The sequence below is a fragment of the Notolepis coatsorum genome (genome assembly GCF_963971535.1).
Source record: "Notolepis coatsorum genome assembly, chromosome: 19".
NCBI classification, from domain to species: Eukaryota; Metazoa; Chordata; class Actinopteri; order Aulopiformes; family Paralepididae; genus Notolepis; species Notolepis coatsorum.
The window spans coordinates 14,852,700-14,873,209 of record NC_140183.1 but is presented as its reverse complement, the minus strand read 5'-3'; the positions used below and the strand labels follow the sequence as shown (position 1 = coordinate 14,873,209).

The window sequence follows — 20,510 nt, the reverse complement described above, 5'->3', positions numbered from 1 at the left end:
CAGCTATCAATCAATGTCAAAATGTCCAGCTGTGTTATTAGGGCAAATTAACCACTAATAATAACAAATATGAAACATTGAAGAACATGTGCTTGTGCTATAGTAGTATTTTGTTATTGTATGGTATGTAGTTATTGTTAGCTATAGCTACACTAGCGTTATAACAACTTATAATAACAATCACTTTTTGTTAACTAGCTGGTTGTTTTCTGTGTAGTTTCAGGTAACGCTATACAACCGTGCCCCACAGCTGGGCTGTCTGCAATAAAATTCCGCACACAGCTGGGGAAGTTGTCAAAAGAGAGGGTGTTACGGACGGTGTCCTTATGTATATATATAGAGGGGGTAATGTATAATATTATGTTGTGTATATATAGGCATGTGTTGTTTGTTGTTCTTTTGTCTCCCTCTTGTGTCTACATATCCCCATTCTCAGGTGTCTCAGGCCATGTCCCCACGTATCTGGATCTTTTGCCAAACGCACATTTTATTCCACGATTGGGCCTTTCATCCACACGTAAAGGGTGTTTTCAGAGACATAAACGGAGATTTTCTCAAACGCATTTTAAAGTGAAGATTTTCCAAAATATCCGTTCAGTGGATCCGTGCAGCCACTGTAAACGCATAGTCTAGATAAACGATGACGCCACAGCTCACTACGCATGCTCAGACTGTGGCGGGCCGTAATAATATCTGGCCCGTCAGATTGTTTGTCGAATATTACTTTACTATTTCTCTAATATATATCAGACCGACTATAGACTAGCTAGGCTATATATTTCAGCTATAATGTCCTTACAGAGAAACTACCACCACCTAAAACATCCTTATTACACCTTGTTTTATCCATATAGGCAGTAGCGCTTTGAAGTAATAATAACTTCGGTGGACTTGGTGCTGAAATGTCATTCAAACTATCCTTACTTATGCGACGACGGCACCACACGTGAACAGTACAATGAAATTAATGAATGTCTTGTTGTAATTAGTATATATATAGTTTGCTTTGTGATAAGGACTCGCCATTTAGTTACAGAATCCGGAGATTGTTAGCCCCTTTCGTGACTGTGATGCACCGAGTGAATCCACAGTCACTTGCTCCTCAATAGGAAATCAACCTAGATTTACCCTGAAGGACTGGTTCTAACCGAACCGTTCGTTATACAAGTATCACAGAGAAATGTCAAAGGTACTCACAGTTGCACGAGGGTTTCGAACAGAGATACGGGATGGTTTGAAAGCTTGGCGTTGCTAATAAACATTTTAAATATTTTTTATAGACTGCTCAAAACGGTATTATTTCCGGCATTGGCTGCCTGGTGTGATCACAGCGCATGCGCATCATGCACCCAACGCCGGAAATAATGCCGTTTTGAGCAGTTTATAAAGAATATTTAAAATGTTTATTAGCAACGCCGAGATTTCAAACCATCCCGTATGTCTGTCCGAAACCCTCGTGCAACTGTGAGTACCTTTGAAACGTCTCTGTGATACTTGTATAACGAACGGTTCGGTTAGAACCAGTCCTTCAGGGTAAATCTAGGTTGGTTTCCTATTGAGGAGCAAGTGACTGTGGATTCACTCTGTGCATCTAGGAGATTGTGATCTCAACATTGACATTGTATCTCTCCGTCGCCCAGTACGCAGAAGTAAAGCATTGAATCGTGACATATCTAGATTGGTTGTTTCCTCTGGACTGCATAATCCTCCGCTATATCTATTTATTTATCATCTTGTATGTCAATATAGCCAATGGAAATGCTAGGAATGGTCAAGTGGGCTGGGTGAACCAATGAACAATTCCTATCGTTTCTCAGTCGTCCTGACCACTCGTACATCGCTTATCGCCACCTGCTGGCCCGCATGCTTGTTGGAGCAATTCATATGCGTTTATGTGTTTGTGTCTGGATGGAGTTTTTTTTTAAACACTGTGGTGTGGACGGGAATTTTATTTTAAACAGAGCCTGAGAATATCCGTTTGGCAAAAGATCCAGATACGTGAGGACATGGCCTCAGCAGCAGCAGCAGCAGCAGCGGCTCGTCAGGCAATCAAGCTCCACACTCCTTCATATACCCATTGTGTGCAGTGTTAGTTTAGCTCCCTGGTTCGTTTGGTTGTGGTAACTATTTTGTGTCTTTGTGGGAGAGCGGGTCTTTTGTAGAGCTGGTGAAGGCTCTGGCACTTTATGCTATTAGTTAGTTTAGGAGTTTAGTTTAGTTTTGTGCTGTTTGTGTGTTCTGTAGAGCTGTGGCCTTTTTGGCATTAGTTTGGTATAGAGCTGAGGCTCTTAGTTAGTTTTGTGTAACTCTCTGTCTTTGGTTATAGAGCTGTGGCCTTTTTGGCATTAGGCTGGTGTAGAGCTGGTACCTAAAGCTCTGGACCGTTTGAGTTGTTGTTTAATAGAGCCATTGTCTTTTTGAGTACATTTCTGTTGAACCCTAACCCTGTGTATATTTATTCCTCGTCACCCAGCATATGGTGATTGTCTTTCTTTTGTATTCATCTTTTGTTTCGCACACAGGGACAATTGAGGACAGGAAGATACCCTGGGGTCTACATTTTGCATCACGTAGGATGTTAAAGACATCAGCCTTAGAGTGAGCACCGCCACCTGTTCTTTTGGGCGTCCGCGCCTGTAAAGGGGAGGGGAGGGGTGGGCTTTTGATATTTCATTTGGTGCCACTGCTAGTCCTCCTTGCTCTGTGTTGCTGTGTTTTGGTTATTTTGTGAAATAAATACTATTATTTTGCAAATTGTTTCTTGGGTTTTGTGTCGCTGCACCCTCACCTACCCTGTTTGTGGCCTTGTGTTGCGTCTCCCCACTGGGGTACGTAACAGAGGGACAAATTGACAAAAGAGAGGGACTCCCTATTGACCGAATTGGCCAAACGTAAGTAACACATTAAGCAACATTTATATTAAATAACATATTATTCAATAGCGGTTTACGTAAACCCTCTGTCATGAGACAAACATGGGGTGACATCATGCATCAAATATTATTCAGGGGGCACAGATAAGCAACTCAATTTGACTTATTCAATTGCTTAATTATAACAGCGTTTTTCAAGGTAGACTTTCTTAAAGTCTACGCTTTACATGGAGAGCAACAACAATAACATATTTACAGTATAATAATAGAGGAAAACAGTAGGTCTAACAATAAACATTAAAGGAGGATATGGAGTTGGTGACTGGTCTATGGCGGTGCAGAATTATGCGAACACTACATGACCGATTTTCACAAACCTTGATGGAGGGGTGTAGCATGGGCAGGGCAACCCAGTACGTTTTGACCACGATTCGTCCATAGGTTGTGCTACAGTGTCCGTTTGTAAACAGGATTATATAAATTATAGATACCAGATTTTAAATGATATAAAAATAGATTTTCATAAAGTTCAGTGGAATTTCACCATCACCCATGCATGATTAGACCTGTTGCTCTATGCTTCTAGATTTCACATCCAATACTAATCTACTCTGCCACCTAGTGGTAACATTTATATAGTCTAAGAAGCGACATAAACACACAGACATACAGTACTATCAGTGCCGACCTTGTTTACCTTTTACCCCGTTGAATGCCATCATCCACTTCAATGTTAGCGTTAAAAACGCCTAATCTATGTTTTAAATTATGGCTATGTGTCTAATCTGCCCGTCGCTTATCAATGAATTGTTTGCAGTCAACATTGTCGAAACGGATTGTTTTTTAATCGGTTCATATCCTTTTTATAGCATTTCGAAAAGCTATCGTTCTCTAGAAAATTTTCGGAAAATGTAAAGATTCCCCCCATAAACGGCATTTATTGGAATATTCTCGAATACACTAGACACGTTGTCATTTGTCGGCCTATTTATGAATCGTTTTCAAATAAACGCTAGATTATCGATAGTATATGTGTACGTATGCACGCTATAGACGCGGGCTGAAAAATCTATTCTCTCGTTTCCGCAAGATCACACACACACACATAGGGACACGCTGTTATCTCAGTGAATACAGCTCCGACTACCCCAAGACTGGTAACATAGACTCCTTACCTTAGATCAGATGTTCTCCAAAAAGATTATTACAATTCCTGATCGCCATTCCAAATATCGATCGCATTGATTGATTGATTATTGGCTGCTGTAAATATATGATCCAGGCTGCTTTCCGTCCCGCGATCAGATCCCTCTTGAGCAGACGGCTCGCCAGCACAAGGAGCCAGTTGGCTCCACCTCTACAGATCCCAGGTCAGTCTCCTGCAGTTACACAGGGATAGACGATAGGGGGCGCTTTTTTCCAATCTGAGCTCCTGGAGGGGCTGTTGTACCAACGGGAGACTCGGTTGATGAAATATGAATTCAGATCGCTAATAAAAAATTAATACAACATTTGTCGTCGTCGGCACTCAACGGGGGGCATGATAAGACGACAATACACGTCGCCGGCACTCAAAGTGTTAATGGCTCCATACAAACTTCAATGCCTTAGATCAACATAATGCTACTGTAGAAACAATGTACATTTTATATGGTATTTGAACTTCAAGAAGGATTACACATTTGCTAATTAGGGATATCACGCTGTAGTATTATTACATTTCAAAGTAAACAAAAGCAATAACACGGTCTTCATCGGGTCATGGCAACACACAATTTACAGCCACAACTATGCTCTCTCTTTCGTGTACCGTGTCTACAAAATGTTTACAGTATGTCTGTCTTTATTTTTGTTCTGCATTAGACAAGAAGAAAAGCAGTGCCAAGGCAGTGGAGGAGGCCGCGATGGACCTGGAAGACTCATCGGAGTCATTCAAGGATTCCTCAGCCTCATCATCTTCTTCCTCGTCCTCATCATCTGAGGAAGAAACGCAAGAAGAACAAGAAAAACAAGAAGCAGAAGAGGAAGAAGGGAAAAAAATATAAGACCAGAGGGGAGGGAAAAAACTACGGACGCAGAGGTAAATATGGGCTGTGGAAATTATGTGTCTGGGAGCTGTGATTACAAAAACTGGGCTTGTATTACTGTTTAAAAGGGTTCATTTGGAATGATGGACATAGATTCGTATTGCCTAATTATCCAGAATGTTGATTCATGGATATATCCATTTCAGCTCAATCCATGCTGTTTTTGGTTTAGAACGTCCAGCTATTGCTAATGCTGTGTTGTAAACTCATCAAAAAAGTTTGGAGCTTTGTGTTTGGTCGATCATATCTCTGTTGTCACTGTATTAAATAGCATTGTACCTTATATAATTGGAAAGCCTGTTCATTTCCCTTTACAATGATGTTCCATCCGTACGGATCATGCATTTGTGGGATGAGTATGAGTAAGCACACACACACATCTCATCCCAGAAATGCATGATCCTTATGGATGGGACAACACACACACACAATCCCATAAATGCATGATCCTTATGGATGGGACAACACACACACACGCACACATACACACACAATCCCATAAATGCATGATCCTTATGGATGGGACATCATTGTTAAGGGAAATTAACTGGCTTTCAAATTACGTAAAATGCAATGCTATTTAATACAGTGACAACAGAGATATGATTGACTACTGCCAGCACATGTGCAACATATGAATGGAGACAGACAGGAAAGTGGAGTCAGAGATTGAGAGATGCTATCCTATGTTCCCATCAATTGACATTCCAGTTAATTCTGGAAGAGTTATGGTCTGTTTAATCATATTGGCACAGCTTAGAATGCCTCTTGGCCAATCTCAATGTATGGTTGGAACTAGCTGTTCTATACTTCATTTATCTTTTTGTTTTGACTTTTCCATTGTAGCAGTACATCCAGACCAGGTGGTCAAGAGGTACCAGAAGGTCCTGCAGCACTACAGGAGAGGGACGAATCTCGCCATGTCCTATAACCATGTTGGGGTGGATAGAAACACAGTAGTGACGAGTGCACCAATAACAGAGCTGGCCATTGCCTCACCAGATAGATATGGTGAACTACTGAAGGGATATTCGAGGCAGCAAAAGCTGCAGACATTTGCATTAAAGATGACCCTGTGCTGTCGGCTGAGGTCGAAGAATTTAAAAAGGCAAGGAAACTTCTCCCTTTCCTGAAAAGGAAATAAAGTACAGGAGTGGGTGAAATTCTATGTTACAACGTTTGTAGTTTGAGTAGTTATGTTATGTTATGGCAATTAAAAGGAACACGCCAACATTTTGGGAAATTAGCTTATCGTCTTCTCCAGAGAGAGACAAGAAGATAATAGATACCAGTTTCTCTTTGTGCGTTCAGTAGAAAGCTATCTGGCTGCACGTTAGCCTAGCTTAGCACAATGAATGGAAGCGGACATGGTCAGTTAGCCTAGGCATTGAACAACTAACACTTCTCCGAAGGATAACTGGTCATGTCCGTTTCCATTCATTGTGCTAAGCTAGGCTAACATGCAGCCGGACAGCTTTCTACTGAACGAACACACAGCGAGGAAACTGGTATCTATCTTCTTGTCTCTCTCTTCTTGTCTCTCTTCCCAAAATGTTGGTGTGTTCCTTTAAAGATCACCCTGTGCTGTCGGCTGAGGTCGATGAATAAAAAAGGCAAGGAAACTTCTCCCTTTCCTGTGCTGTTGGCTGAGGTCTTGAAGAGAGTATTTTTCTTTTTTATTATAAACCATGTTTATTGGTTGTTGCATTGTTTTTGTTAATAAAATTGCATTTATCTATAGTCATAATTCTGGCACTGTTTGATGTCACAAAGAAGGGTGGATCCGAAAGCTGTCTAGATTGATTGATTGATTGATTGAAAACTTTATTAACAGATTGCAGAATGGGTACAATACAGTACAGCTCAATACACACAATTGTTAAGGGGATGCAGACCAGAGAAAGACTTTCGTCTTGTTTACATCAGGGTCCCCCATTTTCAATTCATCAGGACATATATGACATACATGACATACAGATAGACAGTACTGCTACATCTATACATTTATGACATACCAGATTTGCAAATACAGTACTGTTTGTGATACAAAAAAAGTCCAGAAAAGGGAGTATATACATTTGACATAAAAACTGTACATTGGAGGAGGTTGGGGGGGGGGGGGTTGGGTAGGGAGGGGTTGGGGGGGGAAACACTGTACAACTATACAAGCAAAACTGTACATTGGGATATTGACAATCATACTAGGTAATTTACATTGGAGGGGGTTGGGGGGGAACACTGTACAAACAAGCAAACTGTACATTGGGGGGGGGGGGCACTGTACAAACAGGCAAAACTGTACATTGGAATATTGACAACCATACTAGGTAAATTACTGTACATTGCAGGGGGTTGGGTTAGGACATTTACAGGGGCCAGTTTCGAATTGCAGTCTCCCGTAGGTGTTCCTTGAGAGTGGTTTTTACAAGTGGGTAGTGATTCACATTCCTTTACAGCTTTGGGTAGGGGGTTCCACATTGATGTGGCATAATTGCGAAATGTGTTTAGTCCCTTGTTTGAGCCGAATCTGGGTTTAACATGATTTGTGGAGCTCCCTCTGGTGTTGTGATCGTGGTATTCACTGACCTTTGGGAAGTATTTTGACATGTACATTGACAGGTACCTTGGTCGTGTAGTGTATCTTGTAAACCAGGCCCATTGCAAGTTGCTGTACTCTGTCGTCTACTCTAAGCCATCCTAGGTTGTTCAAGTGGGCAGGGGTGAGGTGGGTTCTAGGAGTAAGGTCAAGCAGTAGTCTGACCAGTTTGTTTTGAGATGTTTGTAATTTTGTTTTTAGCGCCTTTGAGGTGCTTTGGTACCAAGAGGTGCAAGCATAGTCGTAGTACCCTTGAATGAGTGCTCCTGCCAGAGTCTTCAGGGTATTCTTGTTTACCAGAGAGGAGATCCGGTACAAGAATCGAGTTCGTTGGTTGACTTTTTTTATTACATTGGATGCCATTTTGTCACAGGAGAGATTAGCCTCTAGGATGGAACCCAGGTAGGTAATTTCATCTTTCCTTGTGACAATATTGTCACCCACTGTAACTGAGAAGCCGTCGGTCTTGCTGAGTTTGTTATTTGAACCGAAGAGAATGGACTCTGTTTTGCCCATGTGTAATGATAGTTTGTTATCAGCAAGCCATATGCAGATTTTGCCTAGTTCCGAGCTGAGGGTTTTTTCAACCTGTAACTTGTTCTTGTCAGAGACCAGCAGGGCTGAGTCGTCCGCAAACAGGAACAAGTTGCAGTCACAAGCGGACAACATGGCATTTGCATAAATTAGGAACAGTAATGGTCCTAGTATGCTTCCTTGTGGAACACCACAGCTCACTGTGAGGGGGGGGATAGGGTACCGTTTACCTCCACCATCTGTTCTCTCCCCTCAAGGTAGGATTGCATCCAGCTCACTGATAGACTATCAAAACCAATTGCTTTTAGCTTGTCAATCAGAATAGAGTGATTGACAGTGTAGAAGGCCTTTTGTAGGTCCAGCATGACCATGCCGCAGTATTTGCCCGCGTCCACCTCTTGTTTGATGTGGTCGTTCAAATAGAGAAGGCATGTGTCAGTGGAGTGGGATGTTCTGAAGCCAGATTGGAATTCGTAGATTCGATTTCTTTTTCCGCTAGGTACTTTGCGACCTGTTCGTAGAAATTTTTTTCCATGACTTTCAAGATGGAGGTGAGAATAGAAACAGGGCAGTAGTTGCCTGGGTCTAATTTGCTGCGCTTTTTGTGCAGAGGGGTCACCCTCGCAATTTTGAAGTCCTTGGGGATGTGTCCCTGTTTTATGGAGAGGTTTATTATGTGTGTGATGACTGGGGTGATGGCGGCTGCTGAGTCTCTGAGGAATTTGGAGGGGATGTTGTCATGGCCAGTTAGGTTGGAGGGCGCTCAGTTTTTTGAGTACCTCATCTGTTGTTACCATTTCCAGCTTGAAGTCGTCCTTGCGGACCCCTAGGTTTTTGTAGTAAGCTACTATGTGTTCTACCCCATAAAACCCTGAGTGGGAGGGTAGTTTGTTTACCAGTGTTGTGGCTATGTTTGTGAAGAAAATGTTTAAGTAATTGGCTACATCCAGCTTGTCTGTGATGAGCGTGTTGTCCGTTTTTATGTTTATGTTTGAGAATCTGGTTTTAAGTTTTTTTACTGCAGCCTAGTTGATTGAGTAATTTCCAAAGTTCACATGGTTTGTTTTTGTTTTCCTCGGTTTTGTCATTGATGAAATTCTTTTTTTCAGTTTTGATCATGGAGTTTACGTCGTTTCTTAGTCTGTTTCTTTCTAGTTTGAGTTCAGTCACGTGGGCTTGGAGTTCACTGCTTGTGCTTTTGGTAAGCTTTGACTGACTTTTACGAAACTCAGAGCATTTTTTGTCTCTGGTTTTCATAGCGGCCAGTATTTTGGAGTGCATCCATGGCTCAGCGCGATTTTTTACCCTGGTGGTTCTTAGGGGGGCCATGTCGTTTAGTATTGTTGAAAATTTGGTTTTGAAACCAAGCCATGTTTCTTCAACCAGTGTACCATTAAGTTCATCTGACCAGTCCAGACTCTCCAGTTCAAGGTTAAAGGCCTCGCTAGAGTAGGTTTTGAGGTCTCTAGATGTGACTGTTTTGTGGCAGCCAGCCTTTTGTTTTAGCTTTTTGCGGGTACAGAATATCATATAATGATCACTTAACCCGCATGCTATAACCCCTTTATTGGAGATCTTGGACTTGTCGGAGGTCAGAATGAGGTCAATGGTAGTCTGAGTTGATTCACATACATGTGTGGGTTGCAGTGGCGGCTGGCCACTAGGGGCGCTCGGGCGCCGCCCCTCCTGGTTAACCCTGGTTAAAAGAGAGCAGAATAAGAAATATTATTTTTTGTTTTTTAGCCCTATAAATAATATAAACATGTTTAAAATGAATAATATTTACTCATTTTAAGTATGTTTGTGTTTCCAATGCACAATATAATGTTAATATATCAAATATAAATAATCGTTTTCCTGAACAGGAAGTGACTCAACTGTCTGAGGGCGGCTACGTGGCGTAGTGGGCAAGGCGCTCGCCACGAAATGCTGGAAACGCTGGGCTCGTCAGTTCGAGCCCAGCGCTCCACATTTGCTTTCAGTTTAGCTGGTCGTCCGTACTAATACACATTGGCCGTATTAGGGGGTGGGAAACTGATGGGTGGGGATCGGGCGTTGTGGACAGCGACTCCTACAGGTCGGTTGGTGCGCCTGCGCAGTAGAATCAGGAAGTGTCGGGGGCAGCGTGAGCCTCCCACGCGTTACTCCTCGCCACTGAGAGATCGAGCTGCGCAGGTGAAAAGATGCGACTACTGTTACTTCAGGTACCGGAGGGGACTTGTGCTATGTATGACTTAGTCCACATTGCAGCCGGCTTGTGGGAGGCAAGAAACAGCGTCCGTGACAGGGGAGGGTTGAATTGGATGATACGAAAATTGGGATGGGAGAAAATATAGAAAATGGGAGAAAAAGTGGATAAAAAAAAAAAGGAAGTGACTCAACTGTCTGATAGAGAATACGTTCCGTTACCGTAGCCGCATTTCTCCTCGCCGCATTTCTCTCGGGCTAGACGCAATAGCGCTTTGAGTGCGCGTGCACGCCGTGCACTGTTTCATCGCTTTTTTTCCGATTCATATCGATAGTTTAATAGCTAGCCTTGGCTCGTTTAACAATATGCTAAATATGTGTACAGCCCTGTACTCATACTGAAGTTATTCTTGGTATATACTACTACACATACTAGGTCTGATTGTGTAACGAATCGATTCCACGTCGCGCTGTGTGTGAGAGAGAGAAAGAGAGATAGAGGGGGATACTAATTAATTCCGCCCCCCCCCCCCCCGTGAAGAATTCACGAGCCGCCACTGGTGGGTTGTGTGATTAGCTGGCTGAGGTCTAGAACATTTATAACGTGATGAAAAAGTATTACACATTTGTTAATGATGAATAGTGTTCACTTTAGATTAGGGCACACAATAGCATCTGCAAATGATTTATAGATCAAATCATTTGTTGAACATGAACAAATAAATGGAGGTATAGTAGTTTTTTCATATCCATTTTTCAAAGCATCTACAAATGTGTTACTACACATTAGATATCATTATTAAATGTTGCACTAATAATGAACAAATAAGGTTGATCATGTGGAAAAAAGTTACCAACAGATCGAATTTTAAACGAGTGCATTTACAAATGATGTACTAATCAGTTGTAAATGGTTTTGTTCATGATTAGTTCATTATCTACAAATACCATATAAATGTATTATAACAGGGTGTTATTATAAAGTGCTACCAATTAATCACATATTAATCACATCAATATTTGCTCTGAGAAGGTCAAAAAGAAGCAGGATTTTCTTGAATTCCGTTTTATTCTCAAATTCTTTCCAGGTTATTTTACCTGTTTAAACCCAACAAAACGGTCCAATTGACCAGGGGTTGTCAAAACCTTTTCTCAACCCCATTTTATTTAGGATTTCTTTTGGCGACCACACTTACTCATTGACTGCCACGCTGTTTTCCCATCTTTACTCCCTTGCGCCAGTGTTATTGACCATTTTCACAATGTTTGGAGACCCATCGTATATTCAATATTATAGCAATGGAGACAATAGTATTTCAAATATCATTTGACAGGCACTATTTATAGTACAACAGGGACAAAACAGTTCATTTCTACATCCCTGTTTGTACGCTATACCACGGTAAACATCGCCCTGTTTCAAAATAATCTAGGCTGGTTTTCTAGATTGTGAGATAAAGTGTTTTGTGCAGCGTATGCGCAAAGCCAGGGAGGGGGGGGGGGTCGTTTTCCGATGCTGCAATCATACAAACGCATGTTTTCGGATGGAGTTTCGGTAAAGTAGACGTAAAATAGACATGACCTTTGTTTTAGAGGTACTCCATTTCTCACTTAAGAGTCCAAGTGTCTTGAATCAGAACAGGATCAATACATATAACATTAGGAAACACACCTTATCATCCATATAATCCATTTAGTCTTTTTAATAATATCCAATAGTTCGCTCTAGTCTACGCGATCGCCATTGTCGTCCTGCTCACAGCTGCTCGCAACCTACTAGTAGAGTCCCTAGTTGTTTGGGGGCTGGGGCCACCCACACTAAGCTGGCCCATATGCATGTTCATAAGGCAGGCGATACTGCCACCTGGCGGGATTCAATCGTCATTGCAATTTCAAGGTCTCAGATGAGTCACAAAGGTCCGTGCGACTGTTTAGAATAAGAAAATCGAAAAAAAGAAAAAAGGATCTAAAAACGAGATATCTCGGGTTTGGCGCTCAGCGGTTGGATTTGAAATACGAGGGTGCCAGGGTGGCGCACCACATACAGCGCTGCGGTGCAACACGGCCGTCCTTGGTTTGACTTCCGGACCCGGCAACCTTTGCCGAATGTCTTCCCCCTCTATCTCGCATACTTCAGCTCTCTCTCTGCCAGACTGCCCGGAGAAAAAAACAATAAAAATCGTACCAAAAACATAATAAAAATAAAATAAAGGATTTGAAATACGAGAAATCTCGGGTTTGGCGCAGAATGAGTTAATAAAATCAGCAGATAATTTATCAATCATCACTATCATCAATTAGGTTATTCTCTACTTTAAGACCCTTTAAAAGAATGTATGAATGCGCTGGTGTGTCTTTAAGTCTCCAGAGTTACTGACGCTCTTCTCACACTGGTCGGCTTCTCTCCTGTATGAATGCGCTGGTGTATCTTTAATTTTCCAGATTGACTGAAGGTCTTCTCACACTGGTCACAGTGGTAGGGCTTCTCTCCTGTATGAATGCGCTGGTGTATCTTTAATTTTCCAGATTGACTGAAGCTCTTCTCACACTGGTCACAGTGGTAGGGCTTCTCTCCTGTATGAATGCGCTGGTGTATTTTTAATTTTCCAGATTGACTGAAGCTCTTCTCACACTGGTCACAGTGGTAGGGCTTCTCTCCTGTATGACTGCGCTGGTGTATCTTTAATTGTCCAGAATGACTGAAGCTCTTCTCACACTGGTCACAGTGGTAGGGCTTCTCTCCTGTATGACTGCGCTGGTGTAGCTGTAAGTTTCCAAATTCACTGAAGCTCTTCTCACATTGGTCACAGTGGTAAGGCTTCTCTCCTGTATGAATGCGCTGGTGTATCTTTAATTTTCCAGATTGACTGAAGCTCTTCTCACACTGGTCACAGTGGTAGGGCTTCTCTCCTGTATGAGAGCGCTGGTGTATCTTTAAGTCTCCAGAGGTATTGAAGCTCTTCTCACACTGGTCACAGTGGTAGGGCTTCTCTCCTGTATGAATGCGCTGGTGTTTCTTTAAGTGGTCATATCTACTGAAGCTCTTCTCACACTGGTCACAATGGTAGGGCTTCTCTCCTGTATGAATGCGCTGGTGTTTCTTTAACCTGTCAAAGGTAGTGAAGCTCTTCTCACACTGATCACAGTGGTAGGGCTTCTCTCCTGAATGATTGCGCTGGTGTATCTTTAATTCTCCAGAGGTCCTGAATCTCTTCTCACATTGATCACAGTGATAGGGCTTCTCTCCTGTATGAAGGCGCTGGTGTATCTTTAATTCTCCAGAGGTCCTGAAGCTCTTCTCACACTGATCACAGTGGTAGGGCTTCTCTCCTGTATGAATACGCTGGTGTATCGTTAAATCCCAAGAGGTCCTGAAGCTCTTCTCACACTGATCACAGTGGTAGGGCTTCTCTCCTGTATGAATGCGCTGGTGTTTCTTTAACTTTGCAAAGGTAGTGAAGCTTTTCTCACATTGGTCACAGTGGTAGGGCTTCTCTCCTGTATGAATGCGCTGGTGTATCTTTAATTCTCCAGAGGTCCTGAAGACCTTCTCACACTGATCACAGTGGTAGGGCTTCTCTCCTGTATGAATGCGCTGGTGTATCTTTAATTCTCCAGAGGTCCTGAAGCTCTTCGCACACTGGTCACAGTAGTATGGCTTCTTTCCTGTATGAATGTGCTGGTGTTTCTTTAAGGATCCAGATTGACTGAAGCTCTTCTCACACTGGTCACATTGGTAGGGCTTCTCTCCTGTATGAATGCGCTGGTGTATCTTTAAGACTTCAGAGGTACTGAAGCTCTTCTCACACTGGTCACAGTGGTAGGGCTTCTCGGGCTTCTCTCCTGTATGAATGCGCTGGTGTATCTTTAAGCCTTCAGAGGTCCTGAAGTGTGTTTCACATTGGTCACAGTGGTAGGGCTTGTCTCCTGTATGAATGTGCTTGTGTTTCTTTAAGGTGCTAAATTTACGGAAGCTCTTCTCACACTGGTCACAGTGGTAGGGCTTCTCTCCTGTATGAAGGCGCTGGTGTCTTAGAAAAGTGGACTTATTGATGAAGCGCTTTCCACACTGGTCACAGCAGTGAGGCCTTGACTCATTCATATCTCTGCTTGTTGTTGGGGAGCAATGCAGCATTTGTACCTGGAGATGAGAAAAGTACACCAATGAAGAGTTCAGATTTTGTGTGTCTTGCAGTTTGTATTTCTCAAGTAAAAAAAAATGTTATGCTCCAAATGTGATCTGCTCCAAGGGCGGTAATTGAAAACTGGCCAACATTAATACAATACTGAGATAAAAACCCAACAGGCAGTTGCCTGCAATATGACATTGTGGTTGTATCTGTCCTTGTAACAATATCATTGTTGTTCCTAGTTTGTGTTGTTCTGGGGAGCAATTAATACATTCATGGCCAACCACGTATATATACGCATTTGGGCGCCATGCTTAAAGGGCCAACCACGTATATAAACGTGGTAAACTCGTATTTGCTTTTATTGCATTTTAATATCCTACTCAATGTCACGGAGCAGCACTGCAGATGTACCCTACTCTTGGAATTCGGAAAAGTGCATTACCGGCCAGATCCTGGTAGTGGCGCTGTCTCGAGAATGGAATACTCCTTGTTTTCAGACCGGATGTAAATTTTTTTCATTCAGGCCTACTTTTTTTGTTAGCCTGAAGCTATGCCTTCATCAGATCGCATGGAATACCCTTTCAGTATGCAGTAAAGGAATATAGCATCAGCCAATGGACATATTGATCTACCAGATGGCGATCAATAACTGGGAAATCCTTTTTGGGATCCAACCGGCCACAGGTAAGAACGATTTCAAAATTGCTAATTTTGACTATGTTAGATCCCAATGGTCACTATTGTGACCAAGTATAAAACTAACATTTTCACCAACTTAACCATCATAAAATTTAAAAATAAATACAGATCATCTGTTAGGGAGGTCTAAGGAACAAAATGCAAGCACTTACATTGCATGAACAAATTTGGGATTAAATGGGTTAATGCCTACTGTGGCAAAGTTGTAGCCAACAACTAGGCCTACTAAAAAAGGCAGTGAATGAATGAATGAACAGATTGCAGAATGGGTACAATACAGTATGGCTCAACACACTCTCTCCCAGTGTCCAGCTGCAGCTCCGGAGTGCTCCCAGTGTCCAGCTGCAGCCCCGGAGTGATCCGCTCAAGATGCTACTCCAACTCTCCGCCCTCCAGCTACTACCAATTTTTAACCCACTCCTGCTCCTATCCTACACCCAACTTGGACTCCTGCTTCTCCTACCGGTTTCCCCTTCGATTCTCACTCCCCCCCCCTCCCCCCATTTTTCACTGCCCCCTCCCCCCCACCCCCCCGCCGCCTCTCATATACTCCTACTGATCTTCACTCGCTCAACAACAATTACCGTCTCCCTGCTGCCACTGCTGCCAGAAACGCTGGCATTCACTGTCGCCGTCGCAACATCCACAGAGGCCCCCGCCTAAATCGAAACCGGACTCTCCACCTCCCCGACGGCTCATACATCCCCTCTTCCTGGACTACCTCTCGCCCCCCTGCCACCCCCACAAGTGGTCTGCAAGGGCCTTGAAATAAAGCCTGTGCCCAGCCCGAGCCCGTGAACTTCAGGCCCTGCCCGAAAATAAGCCTGACTGTAAATAATATTTTAAGCCCTAGCCCGCGTGAAAACCCGGAAAAAAAATTATTATTATTATTAAAAAAAACTTTTTTTTGTATTTGTTTTAAATATTCGAAACATGGTTTTATATGAACTTAATAAATAAACAAAAACGAAAATGTCCAATAGGTCTAACTAAATAACACATATCACGCTGAAAACTAATAAACCATTCTATAGCCTGATTCGCAAATTCTATTATATAGTCCAATATAATTTTGTTTTTGTTTTAAATATTCTAGACACTTTATATATTAACTTAATAAATAAACAAAAACGAAAATGTCTAATAGGTCTGCCTAAATAACGCATATCACGCTGAAAACTAAGAAGCATTTACATAGCCTGTTTCGCTCTTATTAGAATGCCGTCCCAGTGCTTGCTTATTAGACAGCCTCGTAAAACGTATTGAAGGCTATAGAATCTTCTTTGACACACACACACACACACACACACACACACACACGACACAATAGCCTACTCAGTCACTATACAAACAAACCGAAAACAGAAATCAGATTTCGAGCAGAGCAACATAATGAAAGCACAACAAAACAGGGCAGCAGCACCCAGCAAATAATAAACATCAGACTCACCACTTCGCTGTTGACGTCAGCAACGCGTTGAACAACGTTAACAAAACTTCGCCAACCGGCTACATACATCCAAGAACAAATTAAAACGTTCGCCAACTGGCTATGTTCCAACACAACCAATGCCACTTCGGTCCGGTTCATTTGTTCATCAATCCACCTGAGGGTCATCACTGTTCTCCCTCGAGTTCTCCTCTGAGTTCTCCCTGCGCGCTGCGGTAATTACATCCAAATGTTTATCTGATGACAGCTTGCGCAAAAGAGAAAACGAATCTTAAGGAAAACGAAGGTTATCCTATAACCCTAGTTATATGAAAAAAAATAAAATAAAAAACGCAATAAAAAAATTAAAATAAATATAAAACAGCGGTGCCCGGCCCGGCCGAGCCCGAATTATTTATTTAAAAGTAAAGCCCTACCCAGCCCGAACCCGTCGGGTCGGGTAGGGCCCCGTCGGGCTTGGGCAGGGTTGCAGTGCACTAACCCCCACCCGCCGCACCGCTGACCTCGATAACCTTCGCTCCTTCCTCCCTGCTCCCCGATCCATCTCCCTTGCTCTCAACACTCTCACACAACCTTGACCTGCTCCTCCTCACTGAAACCTGGCAACAGCCCTCGGACTTCTACTCCCTCAACCAAGCTACCCCCCCAAACTACAGCTTCATCGCCAAGCCCCGCCTCTCTGGCCGAGGGGGGGGTCTTGCCGTTTTCCACAAACTCTCCCTATCCATCACTGAACTGCACCTAAACCTCCCTCCCATGCTATCCTTTGAATACCTTGCCTTCTCCCTCCCCAACTCTATCACTGCATTACTCCTCTACCGCCCTCCAAAGCCTCATCCCTCTTTTCTAACTGAACTTTCTGATCTCCTGACCATAGCCTCCACTCTCTCCACCCGCCTCCTACTCACCGGTGACCTCAACATCCATGTTGACCAACCTAACTCAAACCTCACTCCTGACTTCCTCTCCCTCCTTGACTGTTTTAGCCTCACCCAGCACATCAACTTTCCCACCCACAACAAAGGCCACACACTCGACCTTGTTTGCTCTGCCTCCCTACCCCAGGCCTGTACGTTAACTTTTTTTGCACATAGCACTGGTGCTACAGAGGTTGATCGTTTTGTAGCACTGGCCAAAATCTTGTAGCACAAGTATAAAACGTGTTATATTTGTAACAGTCACAAATGTGCCTATTGTATTTGTGTTATTTAGTTGCAGTCAGGGAACAAACTTAACTTTTTGACTTACCAGCCATTTGGCTGGTAGATTTTAAAAAGGCTGATTTTTTACCAGCCAAAAATTATAAATAGCTTTTTAGTATATCGCCATGTGTTATTATTACTATAATACTCTCATATGCTATTTTCAATTAATATCATAAACAACATAAGGAATATTAGCATAATTTTGAGTGGACTGAAGGAATGAGTCAGCGTTAATAGTTTTAAATGCAAATAATTTATTGAAACATAGAAGTGGGGTCGGTTGGGACACACACACACACAAAATGGGGGACCCTGATGTAAACAAGACGAAAGTCTTTCTCTGGTCTGCATCCCCTTAACAATTGTGTGTACTGAGCCGTACTGTATTGTACCCATTCTGCAATCTGTTAAATAAAGTTTTCATTCATTCACACTGTTTCAACTCACCACCCCTGCATCATATTGTAGACTAGTCTGTCTTCAAACTTCCACTCCTCTCGACACACACACACACCCTTTCCCCAGTCCACACTGTCTCTATGGCTCTGCCTCTGATCAGGATTAGCTTGTTAGTTTATGCTAATGTAACGTTCATTTCGGGCGATGTGGGCATAAAGGAATGGCGACGATGCAAAGCGTGTTAGATGCATTTGACCCGTTGTGAGAAGAGAAAAAAACACCACAGACTTATTTCGGATCGCAAAATAGCCGCACTGCTGTGCACTGCAGCCCCGCTCGGCTGAGAGCAGAAGGCAGAAGCACGGTCTGGGGCGGATATGACATTGCGGAGTTGCTATGGGTTTTTTCAAAATAAGAGTATCATATGAACCTGACCGTTGCTAGCTGCCGGAGCCCAGATATTATGACTGGAGCTGCGCTTAGGCGGAAATGAGACCTGTGACAGGATTTTCAAAATAAGAGTATCAATATGAACCGAATGCCTATCGCACCAGTGCTACTGAAGTAAATCCATTCATCGCACAGACCGCTGTTGCTGTAGCACGTGCGATATATATGTCGCACTGTACAGCCCTGCCCTACCCATATCCAATCCTCACCCCATCCCATTCCCACTCTCTGACCACTACTGCATCCTTTTCGCTGCTCCCCTTCCCCCACCACTTCAATAAACGCAATAATCTCTTTCCGTAACATAAAATCCATTGACCGTCTCACACTGTCTCATTCCATATCCTCTGCCTTTCCCCCTGATTCCGCCCCCTCTAACCCAGACGATTATGCCCTCCTCCTCAACTCTACTCTCTCTGACTCCCTTGACTCACTGGCACCCCTGAAAACCATCACTGTCTCATTCACCACCTCCTCCCCCTGGTACACTCCGGAACTCCGCTCTATGAAGCAGACCGGCCGTCAATTAGAACGCCTCTATAAAAAAACCCACCTCACCATCCACGCCGACCTCCACAAACAGCACGTCTCCTCCTACCGTGATGCACTCCAAGCTGCCAAATCTGCCCACTACTCCACCATCATCAAGAGCAGCAACCGCAACCCCCGGATCCTCTTCTCCACTGTCAAGAAACTCCTACAACCCCCGGACAATAACTCACTCTCCTCCCCTGACCTCTGCAACTCGTTTCTCCTCTTCTTCAATAATAAAATATCTCTAATCAACAGCTCACTGACTGCCCGCATCGCCAATTCCCCCACCCTCGCCCCCCCCCCCCCCCCCCCACTATCATTTTCCCCCCACCTGACTCCATCCCTCCCACCCCTTTTACTGCCTTCGCCCCAGTCGACTCCTTTTTCATCATGGACCTCATGACCACTACCTGCTCCCTTGACCCCCTCCCCACTACTCTCACCAAAGCCTGCCTCCCTGCTCTCATCCCCCACCTCACCGCCCTTTTCAACCAGTCACTATCCCTAGGCCACATCCCCTCCCCCTATAAACTCGCCGCTGTCATCCCTGTCCTCAAAAAACCCACTCTCGACCCATCCAACCTCTCCAACTACCGCCCCATATCCAATCTTCCTTTTTTCTCCAAAACACTGGAACGCATTGCTGCCTCCCAACTCCACTCCCATCTCCAGTCCAACACCCTCTATGAACCCCTTCAGTCTGGCTTCCGTCCCAGCACCGAAACTGCACTGGTTAAAGTCATCAACGACCTCCTCATCTCCGCTGATTCCGGTGCCCTCAACATCCTGATCCTACTCGATCTCAGTGCAGCCTTTGACACAGTGTGTCACTCCATCCTCCTCCAAAGGCTGCACCAACTGGGTGTTGAGGGCACAGCACTTGACTGGTTCTCCTCCTACATCACAGACCGACACCAATTCATCTCCCTCTCCGGCCACACCTCCTCCCCCTCACCAGTCACACAGGGGGTACCCCAAGGCTCAGTCCTTGGCCCCCTGCTCTTCATCTGCTACATTCTCCCCCTTGGTCACATCATCCGTAAATACCACCTCAACTTCCACTGCTACGCTGATGACACCCAAATCTACATCAGTACACAATCCCCCCACAGCCCACCCCTCAGTCACATCGAATCCTGCATTACCGAACTCCAAACTTGGATGACTCACAACTTCCTCAAATTGAACAGTGACAAGACTGAACTTCTCATTATTGGCACCAAAACCACCCTCACCAGATCCGGACCCATCACACTCACCATCAATGACTCCACCATCACCCCCCTCCCCCCTAGTCCGAAACCTTGGTGTCCTCCTTGACCCCACCCTCTCATTTGACCCCCACGTCCGCTCCATCGTAAAA

General features: G+C 43.8%; 1 protein-coding gene across 1 annotated transcript in view; it reads right to left on the bottom strand.

Annotated features, from left to right (window-relative positions):
• Positions 1-4,716: 4,716 nt before the first annotated feature.
• Positions 4,717-20,510, bottom strand: part of LOC311246386 (uncharacterized protein) — a gene marked incomplete at both ends in the record, with an annotated part of 32,403 nt that continues 16,609 nt past the window's right edge. The window contains 2 exons of the mRNA XM_084336545.1: positions 4,717-4,850; positions 14,247-14,418. Of these exons, the coding sequence (XP_084192671.1) occupies positions 4,717-4,850; positions 14,247-14,418 (306 nt within the window). The remainder of the gene's footprint in view (positions 4,851-14,246; positions 14,419-20,510) is intronic.